General features: G+C 35.2%; 3 protein-coding genes across 4 annotated transcripts; 2 read left to right on the forward strand and 1 right to left on the reverse strand.

Moving 5' to 3' along the window:
- Nucleotides 1-788: 788 nt before the first annotated feature.
- Nucleotides 789-5,560, reverse strand: LOC133205558 (F-box/LRR-repeat protein 8-like). Its single transcript, XM_061341395.1, has 2 exons — nucleotides 5,521-5,560; nucleotides 789-2,176 (listed from the first exon to the last, which is right to left on the reverse strand). The coding sequence occupies exon 2, from the start codon at nucleotides 2,170-2,172 to the stop codon at nucleotides 976-978; it is 1,197 nt and encodes a 398-aa protein (XP_061197379.1). The 5' UTR covers nucleotides 2,173-2,176; nucleotides 5,521-5,560; the 3' UTR covers nucleotides 789-975.
- A 6-nt stretch (nucleotides 5,561-5,566) lies between these two features.
- On the forward strand, nucleotides 5,567-13,261 carry LOC133205057 (U6 snRNA phosphodiesterase 1-like). The gene is made up of 7 exons (XM_061340798.1): nucleotides 5,567-5,776; nucleotides 7,157-7,305; nucleotides 8,188-8,365; nucleotides 9,289-9,342; nucleotides 12,472-12,577; nucleotides 12,763-12,846; nucleotides 13,142-13,261. The coding sequence occupies exons 1-7, from the start codon at nucleotides 5,637-5,639 to the stop codon at nucleotides 13,259-13,261; spliced, it is 831 nt and encodes a 276-aa protein (XP_061196782.1). The 5' UTR covers nucleotides 5,567-5,636.
- A 1,714-nt stretch (nucleotides 13,262-14,975) lies between these two features.
- LOC133205739 (uncharacterized) lies at nucleotides 14,976-21,459 on the forward strand. Of its 2 annotated transcripts, none has more exons than XM_061341605.1 (8): nucleotides 14,976-15,127; nucleotides 15,369-15,569; nucleotides 19,434-19,608; nucleotides 19,762-20,033; nucleotides 20,122-20,188; nucleotides 20,316-20,474; nucleotides 20,729-20,886; nucleotides 21,328-21,459. In XM_061341605.1, exons 2-8 carry the CDS (start codon nucleotides 15,381-15,383, stop codon nucleotides 21,427-21,429), a joined length of 1,122 nt encoding a protein of 373 aa, XP_061197589.1. In that variant the 5' UTR covers nucleotides 14,976-15,127; nucleotides 15,369-15,380; the 3' UTR covers nucleotides 21,430-21,459. The 2 variants fall into 2 exon arrangements, with proteins under 2 accessions (XP_061197589.1, XP_061197590.1); XM_061341606.1 differs by having other exon boundaries at nucleotides 15,374-15,569.
- Nucleotides 21,460-21,517: the final 58 nt, after the last annotated feature.

Raw genomic sequence — 21,517 nt, forward strand, 5'->3', positions numbered from 1 at the left:
ATAAATCTATGAGTTCCATTTTCATTGAAAAAGCAGATGTCAAAAAGCCTGGACTTCAATTTATTGTGGGGAATAGTTGCATAAAGTGTTGAAAAGTCATACGTTTTGATGTTATTGATTTTGATAAGGTAAAATTTTGCGATTTCAGATTTTCTAGAAACTCCTTTGAGTTTTTAAAAATCCACATCTGATTTACACCACTTCTCAAATATATTGTTGTACAGTACTCCTGAAAAAAGGTTCACACATGCTGTTTTAACCGAGGTAAATACAAACAAGAGGTACATTAAGGATCAGGGAACTTTTCATTTATATCTTACTTGTTATTATTCACAGTATAATCATTGTTGAAGTTCTTTTAAAATACACGACTTCTTCCATTTTCTCAAAAGTAAAAAAAAAAATAACAAAAAAAGTCCAATGCTCTAGCTTATGAATTTATTCCATAATTGATCTAATAATCTTATAAAACTAAGGTTGTTAGAAGAAGCAAAAAATAAACACCTTCAGTCCAAATTACAACCACATGTTAGCAATTTAAATCCATTTGAATTTAAAATGACAACCCATCAGTCCTGACTATTGACAATTGATCTGAACCACCAGGAATACAAATTTCTTTTTAATATTATCTTCTAATTTGAGAGGTTTGGCACTTGATCACAGACATAAAAACTGAAAAGATTATTCAACAAAAAATCATGAAAGCTCTGATAAACTAGCATTGTCTAATATAATGTAAAAAAATAATTGTTTCAGATAAAAAGTAAATAAATTCTCCATTGCACAAGACTAACTGATATAAAACAAGTATGATATTTTATGTCTACATGTATATTACATTAAAAAATGTGAAGAAATAACATCCAACAATAATTAAGTTAATAAGTAGTTACAAAATGCAGTCATATAAAACATCTAATAGGCAAATCCTCTCTATAGATTAAGCTACAGATATATAAAGCTTTAATAATCTTAATCTCCCTCTTCCAACCCAACAACCCAAGGCTCAGCCTGGGGCTTCCACTTCAAGATATAAGTTCCATCTTCTTTCATTTTTGGCCTCAGTGCCAGAATTTCCTCTACGACCTCTTTTTTAAGTACACAGTACACAATCAGTGTGTGAAGGTTGTGACAGTTCCTCGCCAGATTCACCAGAGCTGACCCCAGCTCTGGGGAATTCCTTGTTTGTAGAACCACCACCTCCAATGTATTCTTATAATAGGTTGTAGCCTGGTTCACCTCCTCGTAAATCATAGTAAAGGTCTGCAGATTCAGAACATGGACTGGGATTTCTGGTTTCATGATCTGAGAGACCAGGTGAAGTGGACAGGTGTGATCAAAAGACAGCATTACTTTCAGTTTGGGTAACTTCGTCATCAGCTGTTGCCACGCCTCTGAGGTTAAGTCACCTCCATATTTCTGTTCCCTTCTACAAGAAATGCCAAGTTCCTCCAGTGGAGCTCTCCTGTCTTCTGCCAAAGCCACCAAAGTGTCGTCTGACATGCTGCAGTGGAACAAGAACAGCTTTTTCAGCTTTCTGCATTTCCTAACTAATTGAAGTATGGAATCCGGTGACACTTTGCACACTAAGACTTTGTTTAAAATGTTTAGACTCTCTAACTTTGGATGGTTGGTGGACAAAAGATTAATCACCTCATCATTAAAAGCAACTGGCATTCCACTTAAATCAACATTGACTAATGACTGTGTAGGTGTTTCAATATCTTCAGGATTGCACCCAAATAATTTCTTTAAAGATTGCACAAATTCAGCACCAGCATAGAATAGAGGATTCTCACCCGTAAAGTCAATTTTTATGGAAGACAGTTTTCTGTTGGGAAGATTAGCAATGCCATTCAAAATATCACATGCAGCAGATCTGCATTTTGGTTTACTTTGATCAATTTTCATCAAAACATTCTTTAAATGGCTACCATGCATTTCCAAGCACTTCTTGTGTCTACTAATCTGTCTATCACTGTCATCTTGAATGAGAAAAACAAAATCTGCCCACAGAACTGGGAAATGGAAGCAGTCATTCCAAGACTTACACACAAAAGATGCCTGGAATTTGTCATGGAGGTTCAGGTAAGAAAATATTTTGACAATAATATGGTCAGGCAGAGAACTCCAGGACAGGAGACTTTCTTCCTCTGTGTCCCCCATCATCAATCTGAAAATAAAAAAAACTAATATTACAAAAATAAAACTGCATTGGGAAAATATTCTGTTAATTATGAATATATAGCTGGCTCCATATCCAGAGATCCTGACCATTTTGTAGACTTTAAGTAAAAGAGGTTCATCTGCCACAATGCTCACCTGAGTCTCCTGTTCTTCATCATGATATTAAAAAAATCCATCTTTATTCAAATAAAAAATTCTTATTCCATACTGTGGCCCTACCCTAGCCCCAAAAGCTTTTGACATGACCTTACTTGAATTAATATATCCTGGTGATGCTTCAGTATCATTAGAACAAAATATTAATATGCACTAGGTGAAAATTGCTCCCCATTTTAACCCTATTCAACCCCACAATTTATTATTTAAAGAAAAAAAATCAACACAGAATGTCTCCATGTAAACGTAATTTAATTTGGCCTTGCTATTTAAAAAAAAAAAAAATATTAAAAGAAATAAAATCCTTATTTGTTTCTTTTTTAAACTTGATCCCCTTTTGTTGTCCCACCCTATTCCTGGGGTTATAGATTGAACAAACTTAAATCTGAAATATCTGTGAATATGCATACTAATATCATTAATAATTGCCCTACTTTTCTTGAAATCAAGATTTAAAAACATTTTCTTTATATATCCCTAATCCATTTAAAATGTTGATTCCCTATTGTGGCCCCAACCTACCCCTTCGGCCACGATTTCAACAAATTTAAATCTACCTGATGATGCTTGCATATCAATACATGTACCATTAATCATGATCCTTTTGTTTTTGAAAAGAAGATAATCATTATAAATTATTTTTCTGTATATTCTAATATCTCCTATATGTGGCCAACCCTACCCTGCAGGGCTTTGATTTTAACTGATCATGGCCTTGCTGTTCCTGAAAGAAGATTTTAAATCTTTTTTCCCCCATATATTCAAATGAAAAACTTTTATCTCTTACATGTATATCTGGCCCCACCCTATCCATGATTCAAGGCATTGATTTGAACAAATTTGAATCTGCACTACCAGAGGGTTTTTACTGGCCATGGCCCTTAGGCTGATGTTATGTTCATGGGCCCTTCATTTGAACAACTTGAATCCCCTTCACCCAAGGACGCTTTGTAGCAAGTTTGGTTGAAATTGGACCTGTGGTTCTGGTGGAGATGAAATTGTAAACATCCAAGATGAAAACAACATTGACAGACAAACTTTGATCACAAAAGCTCATTTGAGCCTTGGGCTCATTATTTAGCTAATAAAAAGTGACTAAATCTCCATATATACCTATATGTATATAACCATGTATATTTCCTTTCAACTTAAATATCTGCCTTACATAAACCTTGAATGATGAAAAATCTGCCTATCTAGAGGAGATTCCTAAAATATTTACAACATATATAACATGATCTTTTTCACATTCACATTTTTTTTTTTACATGTATGAGTTAAACAAATTTCCATAAATTTTCTTACCAATATAATCCTGTTAAAATATAATCTCACTCTTTTTCATTATTTTCTAGATATCTTTTGTAGAGTCGGTTGAAAAGTGTAATTTAGAAAAATAATAAATTGTCAAATAAAATGTTATGGTCAAATTGAAACGAGATCCATCATCAATTCAGTTAAATCCAATGTTCAGATGTTAACTGTTTGCAACCAATGAAGTGGTTGTGAACTATTAAGACTGTACAATATCACACAAAATTCCATGATATTGATCAATGTGTGTCCTAGGTGGACCCTGATGAAGCGGGCTTTACTACAAGAGCTTTTACAATGAGATATTTATAATCTTTCCACCTGAACACTCTTAGGCCTTATTTGTTCTGATCAACCAATTGATCTTATACTATATTAAGAGTATTGGACTCTCGGCTAATTAAGTTTATAACATGTCTAATTAAGAAATAATACCCGCGTTGGATGAATTGTTAGAGAATATGACCCAATAGTCAAGAGATTTTGTTGGCAAATAAAAACTGAGTCTGAAGGGTGAGGTTTTTATTTGCCAACAAAATCTCAAGACTGAGGGGTATATTTTCCAACAATTCCAACGACTAGGGAATTATTTCTATTCTGCAATGGTAACTTTTTTAAACTCCTATATAGAGAAATGGAGAAATAGATGTCGACATCAACAGAAGTTCCTTATCAAGTCACAGTTGAATGCTAGTTCTCGTTTATTTGCACTTAAGGCATTAGAAAAAGTACAAGGTAAACCGAATCCCAGATATACTTTTCCCACTAATTTGCATCACAATCAAAAGAGGCCTCAGTCCTTTTCCTAGTAAGAGCTGTCAAAATTAGAGAAAACTGATTTAAAATTATTCATATTTTGTTGGTGACGTTTGTGATTTATTGGAGAGTAATGAACGTGGCATTTCTTTGATCTTTGCAATAACTGTATTAAATATATCTTATAGATTATAGATCCACTTCATTAATCTTATTAAATTGGATCCACTTCAATAATCTTAAAAGATTAAATGCAAGATCTCGTGCACTGTCTGGGAGCCCAACTGAGTCTGTTGAGACAATTTACCACTGGAACCAACTCATACACCTAAATAGCGGTTCAAGCCTAGGGAAGAGGGAAGGGGAAGGTCAGATCGCTTCTGTCTCAGTGAAACGTTGTAAAATTGAAGTGGATCTGCATGGTATCTTGAAGGTCCAGGGCTTGATAATTAGTTGGGTTTGTAATAGGAATAAAGTAGGAAAGGCCAGACCAGAATTTGAACCTGGGCCCCCTGACCTTGAGACAGGTGGTTTACAACTGAGGCATCTGGCCAACACCCGGGAATGCATGGCCACAGAACCAAATTGAAATAGACATGTGCCTTGTACTAGACAAGGATTTGAGACTGGGCTCTAAAGTAAAACCCAATATGCTCTACTAATGAACTATTTAGTCACTGAAAAAAATAACATGTCTGGTAGTCGTCAAAGACACTTAGGAAATCAACTGACTGATTATATAAAGTTACGTGTAAGTCCAAAAATGCTTATCACAAAATGCAAGATTCCCAAATTCGCCAAACAGTTACATAAATTACAATTTAGAGTAAGGTTGAAGAGCATCAGCAATATTTGTTAAAACACCAATTAGTAAACTATAAGTCATACAACAAAAACAATCACATCTACCTACACAGCCGAGACGGTTCCACTTACTGACTTAGCTAAATTCATAAATGGCAAACGAATCCTCTGTTGGTCTACCCCTCTATAGTCTATACTATCAAATCGTTGATTTTTTAATATAAAAGGTTATACATCACTTAGTCATTTACAAAATTAGATTAGATTACGATTAGTCAGTCTGCACATATTAATATTTACCTTGAAAGGAAAACATAAACAATGGAACTCTTCAATGTTTGAAGATAAAATACTGCAGTAGACATTTTCACTTTCACTTTACCTGAAACTGTGAGTGTGAGGAAGAAGGTAATAATATGAGCAGTCTGGTGCAGTACTCGGACAGTGAAGGCGAGAACTCAGATGATCATGACGCTATCTCTGTAGATGCTGTTTCAAGGAAGCGAAAACAGTCACCACAAAGTCAAAACAGTGTTGGAAACGAGAAAAAGATTAGGTATAAGCATCACACGTGTTCTTATAATCTTTGAAAAAGTCAATTTTTTGGCTTGTTCATTGATTAATCAGACATCTTTACCTTCATGGTAAAGTGATTATGATTAAACTTTATAAATGGTTAGCTTTTTTAACACCAAACATAACCTCTTCCTCTTTCCAACCACTAAAATAGCCTTATATATTGTGAAAAATATTGAAAGTTTGATGTATGGCAACTTTATAAGGTATATTTCAACTGAAAAAATAGCATTTTATCCATACATGATGGAGAGAACAGACAGCATGATTAAAGGAATCCACAGGATATATTTTCAGGGCCCAAATAAATCCAGTGATGTACTTGTGACCCATCTTTGGGTTGTGTCACACTTTTCTTAAGAGATACATGTATGACTTGAATGACATGATTATTAACTTTTCAAAGTTATTTTTTCTCAATATCTTTGTTAAACAGTCTCATGTCTAGGATTTGTGAGATGTGGGACAGATCAGAAACACCTCACTAACAAAAATGTCTCCTGTCCATCTGCAACATTTCTCAAAAGTTTGTGTCTGAAGAGACTGTAATGAAACTTAATGTATAGTTACACTTCTTAAGATGAGCAAAAACGGATTTGACTGTAAAATGTTTAAGGCAGGTTCACCTGTGCATTTTAGGTATATATGATGGATTTTTTAAATATCTGAAGAAGGTTTTCATCAGATTCCAAATTTCTTTGATTAACATTCCTACATTGAGTAGATCACACTGATGCATTACATTTAAAAAGAGATTAATTAAATTTCTAGGTGACTGGGGAATGTGCTCCACCTGTGCCCTGAAAGCTTTGATTTTAACAGCAATTCTTAAAAAGTTCTAAGTTCAATTTAGATCTTGTAGTGATTTAGGTTAATTGAAAAAAAAAATTGTTTAGTTTATTTAATATTTAATTATGCTAACGGTCAATTATTGTTTTTATAGCTATTTTTAGATAGCTACTTGATGCTCCTCGCGAGGATTGGTTAGTTTGTTATGCAATTCTTTTTGTTTTGAAGGTGATGCTCCTTATGAGCATCAGCCAGCGGGTACATGTATATAATTATATGGGGGAAATTTTGGGTCAGTTAGTCACTGTGTTGTTAGGGATTTATGTGTATATAGAACGTTCAAAAGATACTGGATTATTGTCTTCATATTATTGTGATGTGTTTTATGGGCACCTGTCCCTGTAAATAAATTGTATATAAAACTTACCAGATCATTTTATTTCAAACATTGAGGAGATTTTAAAACAGGAAATATTTTCATTTTACTGTATGAGGGAATAAATAAAGCTGTTTACCACTCGACGGCACTACAATCTTATGTATTTAACAAACTGGATGTTTTTTCTGACAGGTCTACTGCAGTCCTTCCTCTGCCAGACACAATAAAATCACTATTTTCAAAAGGAGATAAACATTTAGATAACCCCGAGGACCATGAGGGAAGAACTAGGTCATTTGAACATTTAGAAGGAAACTGGGCCACTCACATCAGTGTTCCATGTGGGTATAGTTTGAGTTAAAATTATATGGATTTTTATAACTTACAATAATTATTAATTATATTAATTATAAATAAGTTACATTCAAGGCCTGGTGCTTGAGCATTGATGATTGTAAAATTCAGTAAGGCAGCCTTCAGATTTTGTATTGTCAAGTTCATTCCTTGAATTAAGGTAGATTTTGGTGACACAAACCAACTCCATGGATATCATTCAAATTTCTAGGTTCTGATGTCATTTGTATGTGTAAAACTTCTAAAGGAAAGAAATATAATTATTATAGCATTTAGACATTCTCACTGTCTCTCAACTCTAGAATAAGTAAATTAAGTGACAGATCTTTCATTTTACTTAGATAGTGGCCATAAAAATCCTCTCAGTTTGGGGGAAGAAGGGGGGATGGGTGGCATCAACACTATCCACTGATAGTGGTCATGCAGTAAATCACTGGTCACCTAAATCCTATCAAGGAGAGACCTCTTGGGTGTGTTCCTGTTTTGCACACATTTGATAATTAGGTATAGAACAATAGGTGTGAAATGTGTTTTGATAACACTTATAGTCTGATTTCTGGTTAGGATTTACCTGTATTTTACCTATGCATTCTAGAGAAGAATAATAAATATTTATTTCATGTATTTTTTAGCTCTACTGGTCAGAGACCAGAAGAGCTTATGCGATAGTAAGGTGTCCATCTTCTCTTGGTAGCTAATAACACTCAAGTTTTGTTGTATGTGTCCACATGAAATGTATCATAATGGCTGTCCCTAATATGCCATTTTGCACTAGAAGAGATTAGTTATTAAGCATATAACTTTCCTTTTGTCATATAATCATGATAATGCCAGATACTTCTGTAATTCACGTTTCTTGTAAAATTCAGATGATCCTGATGAAAGAATGAGAGAATTGATTGGAGAATTGTTACTGTGCTTAAGACCACTTGATTTTAAACCAATGAAAGAGCTTCATTTAAGTTTGTCCCGAACTGTTGCTATTAGACACCACTGGATCAAACCTCTGACAGACAGTTTACAGAACAGATTGAGATCCTTACAGAGGCATGTATATTCAGGGATTTATCAGTACATTCTCAGGGGCCGAAATTCGGCCCCATTCCCAATTGAAAATGAGTTCAGATTTTCCCAATTTGGCAGTATTTTTTCCCAATTGGTGAACAATGCTTTTATATTTAATTATCTTGGGAAACACAGAGTAAAATTGTCAGACTGTCTGTAATTTTCATCTATTTAACTCATTTAGCAAAGCTACAGTCAAAACACATGTTTAAAAACACATTAAAAACATCGCCAACTTTTAATCCGAATTTCCTCTGTTTTTCTGAAAATGGTGATATTGTGTAATTGTATAGATTTATAAAGTTATTTCCACCTACTCAATTGATCTACGAGTGAATGGTAAGGACTGTAGGCATTATTTCAGATACAAAAATATATTTTCAATGTTTTAATACATATTAAAAGAGGACTTTGAGAAAAAGTATAATTTTTTGCAGGAGGTTTATAATCTCCAGAAACAGATTCTACGTGTATAATGACCTAAATTGGAATCTCAAACACATGTAATACCCTAAGTTGTATAGGTAAATACTTTATACTCATTGAAGTCAATTTTACTTTTATTAGTCTATTATTCATAATTGATCTTGTATGATGAAGTTGGATCATATTTAATTGTCTGTTTGGTTGCTTAAATTAATTAGAGTTCATGCTGAAATGTTAAATGAATTACACCTGAATACATGATTTAAACAACATTTTAAATTTTTCCCAATTTCATCAAATAGTCGATAATTTTTTCCCAATTTCCCAAAAATGGCGTTTCCCAAAATAGGCTGATAAATCCCTGTATAATATAAGATACCAGATCAATGTTGTGACTTGTCATACAATCATTACAATCACTCATACTTTCCCAATAATGCTCTGCATACTATTTAAAATTAACATTTTTTCTATTACAGAACATGTTGTGAATTTTCTTCAGTTAAACTGTATACAAATGATGAAAAGACAAGGTATGCTTTTATGATTCATATACTATAGCATTATTTTTTATATTTTATGTCTAAAATACAGTTCAACTTTGGTATCTCCAGCACTGATATCTTAAATACCATGGATATGTCAAAGTGATTTGGAAGTCCCAAACCACTTATTCTTTAACTATTTTACCCTTGATATCTCAAATTTTTTTCTAGGTCCTATTGCATTTGGGATAATGAGGTTTGACTGTATTAAACTTATTGTCTTTGTGATAAATGTGAAAATAGTGTTCTGACATGGTTGTTTTGATATATCTGACTATCATTTTATGATACATTTTAGAAATATCAAGTTGTTTTGATTTCTAATATCAAACTGATTCAAATCAGAGTCAGTTATATGTTTTAGGCTTTTGTCTCATCTCAAAATTTTGTCTTTTCAACATTCAAGAGAAGAAAAATTGTACAAATAATACATTCACTTGATTAGTTCACCTGAGCTGAAAGCTCAAGTGAGCTTATTGGATCATATTTTGTCCAGTGTCCATCCTTCTGTTCATCTGTCCATTCTTCTGTTCATCTGTCCTTCCTTCTGTTCATCTGTCCATCCTTTTGTTCATCTGTCTATCCATTTGCTCATCTATCCATCCTTCTGTCCATCCTTCTGTTCACCTGTCCATCCTTTTGTTCATCTGTCTATTCTTTTGCTCATCTATCCATCCTTCTGTTCAATCAACTGTCCATCCTTCTGTTCATCTGTCCATTCTTCTGATCATCTGTCTATCCTTCTGTTCATCTGTCCATCCATCTGTTCATCTGTCCATCCTTCTGTTCATCTGTCCATCCTTCTGTTCATCCTTCTGTTCAATCAACTGTCCATCCTTCTGTTCATCTGTCCATCCTTCTGTTCATCTGTCCATCCTTCTGTTCACCTGTCCATCCTTCTGTTCACTTGTCCATCCTTCTGTTCATCTGTCCATCCTTCTGTTCACTTGTCCATCCTTCTGTTCATCTGTCCATCCTTCTGTTCACTTGTCCATCCTTCTGATCATCTGTCCATCCTTCTGTTCACCTGTCCATCCTTCTGTTCAACTGTCCATCCTTCTTTTCATCTGTCCATCCTTCTGTTCACTTGTCCATCCTTCTGTTCATCCTTCTGTTCACCTGTCCATCCTTCTGTCAATCAACTGCCCATCCTTCTGTTCATCTGTCCATCCTTCTGTTCACCTGTCCATCCTTCTTTTCATCTGTCCATCCTTCTTTTCATCTGTCCATCCTTCTGTTCAATCAACTGTCCATCCTTCTGTTCACCTGTCTATCCTTCTGTTCACTTGTCCATCCTTCTGTTCATCTGCCCATCCTTCTGTTCACCTGTCCATCCTTCTGTTCACTTGTCCATCCTTCTGTTCACCTGTCCATCCTTCTGTTCAATCAACTGTCCATCCTTCTGTTCAACTGTCCATCCTTCTGTCAATCAACTGCCCATCCTTCTGTTCACCTGTCCATCCTTCTGTTCACTTGTCCATCCTTCTGTTCATCTGTCCATCCTTCTGTTCACCTGTCCATCCTTCTGTTCAATCAACTGTCCATCCTTCTGTTCACCTGTCTATCCTTCTGTTCACTTGTCCATCCTTCTGTTCACCTGTCCATCCTTCTGTTCACTTGTCCATCCTTCTGTTCACCTGTCCATCCTTCTGTTCAATCACCTGTCCATCCTTCTGTTCAATCAACTGTCCATCCTTCTGTTCACCTGTCCATCCTTCTGTTCACTTGTCCATTCTTCTGTTCACCTGTCCATCCTTCTGTTCAATCAACTGTCCATCCTTCTGTTCAACTGTCCATCCTTCTGTCAATCAACTGCCCATCCTTCTGTTCACCTGTCCATCCTTCTGTTCACTTGTCCATCCTTCTGTTCATCTGTCCATCCTTCTGTTCACCTGTCCATCCTTCTGTTCAATCAACTGTCCATCCTTCTGTTCACTTGTCCATCTTTCTGTTCATCTGTCCATTCTTCTGTTCACTTGTCCATCCTTCTGTTCAACTGAAAATCCTTCTGTTCAATGGACCATCCTTCTGTTTAAACTGTCCATCCTTCTGTTCAACTGACAGTATGTCTATGTAGACTTTTAACTTTTCAATTTCTTTATTTCCAGAACCATTAAGTCATTTTCAACTAAACTTCCCATAAAGCATTCTCAAGGGATTAAAATTTGTTCAAATAAAGAGCCACCCTCTCTTTCTAGGAAAAATAATTAAGAATTTATGAAAATTGAATGGTATCTATAACAAAATTCTCTTTTCAAGAACCATTGGGTCAGAATATCTGAAGCTTACATGAATTTTTTCTTGCAGGTTATGTAGCCCAAAATGTAGTTGGGCAACATATTGTTATTGCTAGACCTAAAATTTTTCTGTGAATGTTTTCCCAGATGGCTGAGAGAAACTTAATGAAACATCAAATTAATGATAATCATCATTTCTAGATGTGCTGTTTACTTATGAAATTTTCAAAATCCATGGTAGGGATGGTTTGAGACAATTTGTTTACAAATGGCCATTTATTCCTGCAGAAGTTAAAGAATAACAAAGTTGAGAACAACACATTATGGATTTAGTCAGATGACTTACAAAAATGGCGATATAAAATTTGTTTACAAATGGCCGTTATTTCTTGCAGAAGAAATTAAGAATAACAAAGTTGAGAACGACACATTTATTTATGGATTTAGTCAGATGACTTACAAAATTTGTTTACAAATTAAAGGCCATTATTTCTTGAAGAAGAAGTTAAGAATAACAAAGTTGAGAACAACACATTATGGATTTATCCAGATGATCGACTTACACAAATGGTTATTTTTAAAATTTGTTTACAGATGGCTATTTATTCTTGCAGAAGAAGTTAAGAATAACAACAAAGTTAAGAACACATTATGGATTTAACCAGATGACTTACAAAAATGACTTATAAAAATGGCTATTTTTAAAACAGGCTACTTGAATATCTTAGGTATACTACAAGGACTAATGTTGAGGAATTTTTTTATTTCACTGCAGATGCATTAAAATGATTTTTTTGGCGAGAACTATATAGAGGATACCCCTTATGAAGGTGACCGTGTCTGATATTTGAGTACCTATTTTTCTTGTAATTTTTTCCAGGACTTTTTTATCTCTGGCTGTTTCAGCCCCTGGTAATATTCTACAGGAATACACAAAGGCTGTTGATGAATGCTTTGAAGAGTACAAGCTTCAAAAATATTACAAGGTACTCAAGTACAGCAAGTATACATAGAAATTAGTACAACCTTCAAAATACTAAATATATAAGGTACTAAAATTCAAATAAAATAAATAGAAATTGGTTTCCTAATGGAAATGCTGTACTTTAGGACATTATATAACACAGATGAACGTGATGAGGAAAGTACCTGTCTCTGCTTTGTATTTTAGGATCCATCTTACCATATCAGCATTGGATGGTGTTTACATGATGTTATTCCAGAAATTAGCAAAGAAACACTCCACAAACTACAGGTAACGATTTACATGATGTTATTCCAGAAATTAGTAAAGAAACACTCCACAAATTACAGGTATTACAGGTAATGAATTACATGATGTTATCCCAGAAATTAGTAAAGATTCTGAAAAACTCAACAAATTACAGGTAACAAATAAAAATAGTGGATACAGACTAAAAAAATCATAAAAATGACATGCAACAGTGAAAGAAAAAAAAAGATTTTATATCTTAGGATAATGTTAATATAGATTTAGTGGGAATGCCAATAAATATCTGATATATTCGTCTCTTCTCTCTATCATTTAGGAAATACTTGATGCTGCATTGGAGGAAAACACCGATCTAAAATTGTTTACAGTTGAAAACATTATTTGCAAAACTGGAAATAAACAATTTTCTCTACAGTTAAACAAAGGATATGGATGATAGTTAAACAAAGGATATGGATGATGAAATTTTATGTGAAATACTTGAAACAAGTGAAATTTGTAGACAGGTGCCCTTTGGATTGGGATAATTTGTGAGGAAGTTATAGCACCTACTTGGTGAATTTATGATGAGGTGATTTTCTATAAATATATAGTCTTTCTTGAAAAAAAAGTGCAACACACTATTGATGAGGTTCCTGTTTTATGAAATAAAAGTAGATTTCAATGTTTCGTTTGCTTGTTGTGTTCTGGAGGATAGAGTTTTAGTTTTGCTACAAAAGAGTATGACAAAATCTAAAAGAAGAGAAAATGTCTGGACAAAGGAACAATGCTACATAACATTGTTTATGTTGTACAAATATAGGTAATACATTGGATGGTTGTAGAAATCTTTATTCAAACTTAACAGACATAAATATGCACAATAAACAGTAAACAGTTCTATATTTTCTAATGCAAGATTAACAATAATTGCAGAAAAATATTAATTTTACGTAGTTTTCTGCAATAATTGCAACCGTTAGCTCCCGCATTATGATTAACAAATAATGAATTAGAATTTCATCGTTTAAAATTACATGCAGTAAAGTAACTTTGGAACTTACTTTGCATAGAAATTAATTTTGTTTATATCTTTAATACACAAGCCCACACGCACAGAGCAGGCCCGTTGTACGCGGGGGTGGGTGGGTGGGTGGGGTGGGGGTCGGGTCAAACATAGGCAAATTAGTGAAAATGTACCGACAATTTTGCGAAAGACCCCCGAAATAGGATTTTAGACTTTTCACAGTTTACCAGTTAACGTTTTGGGTTTTTTTTGTTGTTTTTTTTTTTTGCTTGTCAACTTTTTTTCGGTGATTTCCACCTAACTTTGAAAATCGTTGCTGCGGGCCTACAAACACCATCACACAAACACAAAGATGCAGAGCTGGAGTGGGGTTCAAATTAAAGTAATTCCACAGGAAGAAAAGGAGGCGAAAGAATCGAATTTATATTTATTGATTTATATGTAATTATTACGATTTTACTGGTTTCAAGCAAATAGCGCGCTCACAATTGAACTCGTCCGCGAACTTTTTTAACAACCCACTTACAATTGCTTTATGGCTACAGTCTTTAGTGAGGACTTATGTGCCGCGTTTTCATGTGTAACTGTAGTCTTCATTAAAGTTATTCAGTCAGGATTAACTATTTTAAATATGCACGAGGGAATGAATGACCAAAAATATATTACATGTAACAAATAATTGCCTCTTTTAAAATGAAAGTTAAATACAGGTAACCGTCAATGTTTTATTTTGTTCAGTCTAGCCAGACAACCGCAGTTGGAAGATGCAGAATGGCAACTAATGAGGTTTGAGGGATAATATGCTTGAGAGGTGAGATTCAACAGCACAGCGGTAATGAACGTCTATGTAAAGAAATCTTACTGGTTTATTTTTAACAGTATTCTATTATATGAAAGTAAAGTTTAATACAATGTAGGAATGGGAGACGCACCGCCTTAATCACTGAGTTAATTATCCCTCCCCCGGAAATGGTATTCAAACATTGAAGGTTGTTCTCTATATGGACAGATTTAAATTCACATTTTTTTTCCGATATATAACATGGATCTTTATAAATCGAGATATTTACAAATATAATTCCCTTCTACCGTTGGAAAATCGAGGTATTTTAGAAAAAGCCCGGCAGGTGCGTGGTGAGTTGATTTTATTGTTCCTGTATAACTCGACATACAAAGCACGTGACCGGAAAACAGGACACATTGGCTATTGGATAACACACCGACAGCACGGATAAATAACTTAATAAGGAAGGGTCGGTCTTCAATTCTTTGTAGGAATCTCTGCCTTAAAGCCAGGTATGGAATATGAACGACTGGAGTATTTTTTTTTATTTATCGCAATACTTATCACAGTACAACACTTTAAACAGATCGTGTCAGATGTGTGTTTAAAAAAAAAATCAACATCAGCATTTCTAAGACGGCTTAAGAGTATGGACATTTCTTCCTTGATATTTATTTACTACTTTATGTCCGTGATCGAGTCTTAAAAGTCAAAATTGAAAAACAATTTACAGTTTAACTTATATTATCACAGAGTAGAGTTGTCATGAAACGAGTGTTTGATTGGCTGACATGCATATTGGCTGTCAGCGTGGCGGATCCAGGGGATAGGACAGTCAGCCTGATGTCCTACAACACGGGCCTGACTTCGCGGATCCCGTATTACAAGGAAAGATCTCAATATATTGCAGAGAAAGTGTCGCAAAGTAATCCAGACTTCATATGCCTTCAAGAGGTGAGTATAGTTATTCCCTCACAAACGGACCACTACTAATCTTCAAGTGTGATTTAGTACAAGAAGCCCAAGGGCCTTAACGGTCACCTGAGTATAATACAACAATTTGGAAGTTAAATACACTAATAGATGAAGCTTTGTTGCCCTAAAGCAAGAGAAGTAGGAAGATCAGGATCAACAAAATAATTAGTCTAGTATTCAGTATCAACTCATAAATTAAGTTCTAATCTGTCCCCCACTTAACACTATCACCATGCAGACTATTATCAAACTATTAGTGCTTCAATACTATTTTTAAACCCATATTTAGAGCTCTAGCATTGACCTCTCTTATGGTCTTTGAAGAACTTTAAATAAGATAAGTTATTTTTGTCTCATTTTTATTTATCTATTACTTACAGGTCAACCTGATTATTAAAACTAAGAAAATACTTTTTGAATTATATGATAAACATTCTTGCATAATTATCTTATTCTATTAACCTTTCAAATACATTATTTACAGTGATTAATTATCAAAGGTGAATGGAAAAGGGGAATAACTTCTCTCAGTAGAATAAAAATTAATAGAGCCCTGCCCAGGACTAGAATGCTTAGACAAATGATCCAGATGTTCAAAAATCTGGTAGAAATACGCTTACTTATATCATTTAAACTTTTACTCAGTTTTCTTCCAATATGCCCAGAAGCAGAGAAGAATTTCACAGGTACAATGCATTTTCACTACAGATTCAACAAAGCCTTACCCTAACACCAGAACCCAAGACCAAGGGTCAAGAAATTTACAAATTTGGAAGAGTTACCCTCATCATCATACCTATGGACTTCAAAGAATTAACACTTTTCCACTATATTATCAAAAGCCCCCCCCCCCCCCAGTTATGCCAGAACCCCTGACCCTAGGACCACAAGATTTAAAAATTCTGTTCGAAGCTCACATTTTCATCATAGCTAAGCAATTTATTTATCAGCTCAACGCTAAGGAGCAGACAGGATTAATTAATTATTAATTAATAGAATTAATGCTTTTTCACTATATAATCAATAGAGCCCCCCCCCCCTCCTTCCTCAAGAACCCCAAAAACTGAGGCCATATATTTGAAAATTTTGGAAGAGGCATCCTTGCCTATCATAATCATGCACTTAGTTTGTTTAAATAATCTCCAGTAGCAGAGAAGAGGATTTTCAAGAATCAATGCATTTCCACTATATAATCAATAGAGTCCCGTCCTAACACCAGAACCCCTGTCCCTGGGGCCATGAAATTCACAATTTTTGAAAAGGCATCTTTATGTTTAAATAATCTCCAGTAGCAGAGACGACAATTTTCAAAGAATCAATGCATTTTCACTATATAATCAATAGAGCCCCGCCCTAACACCAGAATCCCTGACCCTGGGACCATGAAATTCAAAATTTTCGAAAAGGCACTTTTGCTCATCATAACTATGTACTTAGTTACTTTATTTAATACCCAGGAGCACAGAAGAAGTTTTCAAAGAATTAATGCATTTTCAATAGATAATCAATAGAGCCCCGCCCTAACACTAGAACCCCTGACCCTGGGGCCATGAATTTCACAATTTTTGTAGAAGCACTCTTGCTCATCATAACTATGTACCTAGTTACTTTATTCAATATCCAGGAGCAGAGAAGAAGATTTTCAAAGAATTAATGCATTTTCACTACATAATCAATAGAGCCCTGCCCTTACACCAGAACCCCTGACCCTGGGGCCATGAATTTCACAATTTTGGAAGAGGCACTCTTGCTCTTCATAACTATGTACTTAGGTACTTTATTAAATACCCAGGAGCAGAGAAGAGGATTTTCAAAAAATTAATGCACTTTCACTATATGATCTATATAGCCCCACCCTGTGGCCAGAACCCCTGACCCAGGGGCCATGAATTTCACAATTTCGGAAGAGGCACTCTTGCTCATCATAACCATGTACTTTGTTACTTTATTTAATATCCAGGAGCACAGAAGAAGATTTTCAAAGAATTAATGCATTTTCACTATATAATCAATAGAGCCCCACCCTAACACCAGAACCCCTGACCCTGGGGCCATGAATTTCACAATTTTGGAAGAGGCACTCTTGCTATATATATCTATGTACTTAGTTACTTTATTTAATACCCAGGAGCAGAGAAGAAGATTTTCAAAGAAATAATGCACTTTCACTATATGATCTATATAGCCCCACCCTGGGGCCAGAACCCCTGACCCAGGGGCCATGAATTTCACAATTTCGGAAGAGGCACTCTTGCTCATCATAACTATGTACTTAGTTACTTTATTTAATACCCAGGAGCACAGAAGAAGATTTTCAAAGAATTAATGCATTTTCACTATATAATCAATAGAGCCCCACCCTAACACCAGAACCCCTGACCCTGGGGCCATGAATTTCACAATTTTGGAAGAGGCACTCTTGCTATATATAACTATGTACTTAGTTACTTTATTTAATACCCAGGAGCAGAGAAGAAGATTTTCAAAGAAATAATGCACTTTCACTATATGATCTATATAGCCCCACCCTGGGGCCAGAACCCCTGACCCAGGGGCCATGAATTTCACAATTTCGGAAGAGGCACTCTTGCTCATCATAACTATGTACTTAGTTACTTTATTTAATACCCAGGAGCACAGAAGAAGATTTTCAAAGAATTAATGCATTTTCATTATATAATCAATAGAGCCCCGCCCTAACACCAGAACCCCTGACCCTGGGGCCATGAATTTCACAATTTTGGAAGAGGCACTCTTGCTATATATAACTATGTACTTAGTTACTTTATTTAATACCCAGGAGCAGAGAAGAAGATTTTCAAAGAAATAATGCACTTTCACTATATGATCTATATAGCCCCACCCTGGGGCCAGAACCCCTGACCCAGGGGCCATGAATTTCACAATTTCGGAAGAGGCACTCTTGCTCATCATAACTATGTACTTAGTTACTTTATTTAATACCCAGGAGCACAGAAGAAGATTTTCAAAGAATTAATGCATTTTCATTATATAATCAATAGAGCCCCGCCCTAACACCAGAACCCCTGACCCTGGGGCCATGAATTTCACAATTTTGGAAGAGGCACTCTTGCTCTTCATAACTATGTACTTAGTTACTTTATTTAATACCCAGGAGCAGAGAAGAAGATTTTCAAAGAAATAATGCACTTTCACTATATGATCTATATAGCCCCACCCTGTGGCCAGAACCCCTGACCCTGGGGCCATGAATTTCACAATTTTGGTAGAGGGCTCACTGCTTATTACAATGATGCCAACAGTTTGACTGCTTGATGTCCTGGAGTAAAGAAGAAGATTTTTAAAGATTGCATTATTTTTGGTGGTTTTAGCCCCACCCCTCAGGCCCCAGGGGGGCAGGGACCATGAAATTCACAATTTTTGTTCCCCTTCACCCATAGATGCTATATGCCAAATTTGGTTGAAATTGGTTGAGCGGTTTCAGAGAAGAAGCTAAAAATGTTCAAATGTTAACACACGACGCACGACGCACGCCGACGGACGAGAACGGATAGCAATACATGTAGGTCACCTGAGTGACTCAGGTGACCTAAAAAGAGCCCTGCCTGAGATTATTATAATATTTATTTAGCACTTTTGACACATGAACACATACAGAGGTATCCGATAGTCTGCGATTTGGAAGAACCAAAACGATTTATGTACAGCTCCGACTCATGTACTCGTACATGCATTACATGTATTTAGTTTCATTAACAAAGGAATTTTGGTCTACTCCTCTCTCCAGAAACGAGTGGAGCTAGGGCGGAGTGGGCTGAAAACCCTTGGCTTTTGAAGATATACTTACTATGTATTTCACAGGTTTGGCATTACCGAGATCTGTATAAAATTGTGAAAGAAAACAGCGCCACCTATCCATATTCATTTAGTGCAATACATAACGACACCACCAGCCTGCTGAATAGCAATGGTCTCCACTGGCCTCCTTGTGCCAGAAGTGATGTCATCAAAATGTTCTTTAAAATGTGGTGGTATGGTAAGTCAATAATACATTAGACAAAAAAAATCCAATAGAGCTAGTTGCAGGTAAAACATTGTATATTAGTGTTTTGTGATTGGAAACTGAAATACTAGTAGTTAAATTATAATCCTTCAAGTTATAATAAACTTCAAACTTAATTGCAATCAGGTTGTAGGGCCTTAAAAAGCGAGATAGCTCGTTTGGACTGTGTAACTGAGAAGGCTGGCTTCATGGATCTTCCTCAGCAGTGTATCACGTGCATAACGATGAGTTCCTTCACAGCCCAGACCGCCTTCAGTGATTGTCTTGGCGCTGTTGAGAACCAGATGAACGTCCCAGGGCTGCTGGTTCTGAGCAAGATGAAATTACGTCAGCATAAAATGGTTTACTTCCGGCCTAATGTGAAGCAAATCTTACCACGAGGATATCTTATGGTCGAGGTGAATTTCGATTAACAATTCTGCCAGTATTTTACGTTTTAAGGTTTATGGTTGGAATACTCTTCACTCTCTCTATGTTTCTGTATAGGTTTTAGGACTTGGTACTGTTGCATGCACACATACAACTGCTGACTTAGGCAAAATATACTATGAACGTAAGTATTTATACATAGAGTTATAATACATTTTATAGATTGATTTTTAATCATGCAAAGTATTGCAATGAAAATCACTGACGTAAGGCTAAATTGAACGTTTAAAATGAATTTCTTCTATTTTCAGCGAATCTGAAGTCCAAATTTCACAGCTGGAAAGAAGAAAACATGAAAGACGCCAGGATTCTAATGAAAGATTTGTCCCCCTTTACATCCTCTGTCATCATGGGGGATCTAAACTCTAGCCCCTCTATTCCTGGCAAACAGATTCAAGGGGATTTTGAGGGTAAGACAGTATTCAAAATTCAATGAGGCGATCTAAATTTTGATTAATACAACGGTAAATCCAAGATATTTTACAAGTAGAGCTTGGGGGGTGTATAAATGGGACTTTTCACATTGACTGAACATTTGTAATTAAACTTACCTTAATACACATTTTCCTACCTATTTTTTTTTTAAAAAGTTACATGTATTATAATTGTGTCAATAAGAATTGTAAAACTGAAAACACGAATCCTGTGCCTTCTCTATTCTCAGACACATTGGAACTATTCAAGACTGGTAACTATTCCACGCCGTACATTGACCTTTATGGGTTGTGTACGTTTTGTTCTGGGAACAATCTCGTTCCTTATAAAACAGACTGGATTCTGGATCATATCCTAATCAGAGGCCAGAGAGCTGAACAGGCTCAGGTGAGTTATTTAAAAAAGGAGTCTATCATTTGTACTTCATATTGACCTCTGCACAACATACATAACTGCTTTTGATAGTGGCGTTGATGCTGTAGGCCATTTGGACTTAGCAAAATGTACAAGAAATAAATTCCTCACAAGAATGTCTTAATATTATCAAACACTTGAATGCTTTAGATCGTCATTTTACCATTATAGTCTTCATATGTACATTGCATTTCATATCTCTGCATACAAAGATGGATTTTCTCTCTGGACCCAACAGGATTTTAGGGAAACATCATACAAGTATTGCATATCTAAAAGAATTCATAGTTTGGCACATCTTATTCGGATCAAAATTATAGCTTTTAAATGTTTTTGGCGTATTTTTGTCAAACACTAAAAGAAAACTATCATCTTGATCAATCAAGTAATTATATAAATTTTTGGATGTTTTAGAGAGTGATGGATGAAGTAATAACTGACCTGGCTGTCTACCCCTCGGACCATTACGGGATACAAGTCAGGGTCAGTCTCGCTGGCCAGAGACCTGGCCTGTAACTCAGCACTTAATAAATTATATAAAACATATATATTTTGTATTATCTTTATGAGATACTTCTTCAAGACTTAAGATGTACTGATTTTT

The sequence above is a fragment of the Saccostrea echinata genome, unplaced genomic scaffold, assembly GCF_033153115.1.
Source record: "Saccostrea echinata isolate AGI-Se365-2 ecotype Australia unplaced genomic scaffold, CSIRO_AGI_Sech_v1 ptg000054l, whole genome shotgun sequence".
Classification (NCBI taxonomy): domain Eukaryota; kingdom Metazoa; phylum Mollusca; class Bivalvia; order Ostreida; family Ostreidae; genus Saccostrea; species Saccostrea echinata.

Coding starts and splice junctions, on each gene's coding strand:
- LOC133205558 (XM_061341395.1), bottom strand. CDS start 2,172: ATGATGGGGGACACAGAGGAAGAAAGTCTCCTGTCCTGGAGTTCTCTG.
- LOC133205057 (XM_061340798.1), top strand. CDS start 5,637: ATGAGCAGTCTGGTGCAGTACTCGGACAGTGAAGGCGAGAACTCAGAT. Junction 9,343..12,471: donor ACAAATGATGAAAAGACAAG/GTATGCTTTTAT, acceptor AATTTTTTCCAG/GACTTTTTTATCTCTGGCTG. Junction 12,578..12,762: donor AGCTTCAAAAATATTACAAG/GTACTCAAGTAC, acceptor TTTGTATTTTAG/GATCCATCTTACCATATCAG.
- LOC133205739 (XM_061341605.1), top strand. CDS start 15,381: ATGAAACGAGTGTTTGATTGGCTGACATGCATATTGGCTGTCAGCGTG. Junction 20,189..20,315: donor AGGCAAAATATACTATGAAC/GTAAGTATTTAT, acceptor TTCTATTTTCAG/CGAATCTGAAGTCCAAATTT. Junction 20,475..20,728: donor GATTCAAGGGGATTTTGAGG/GTAAGACAGTAT, acceptor CTCTATTCTCAG/ACACATTGGAACTATTCAAG.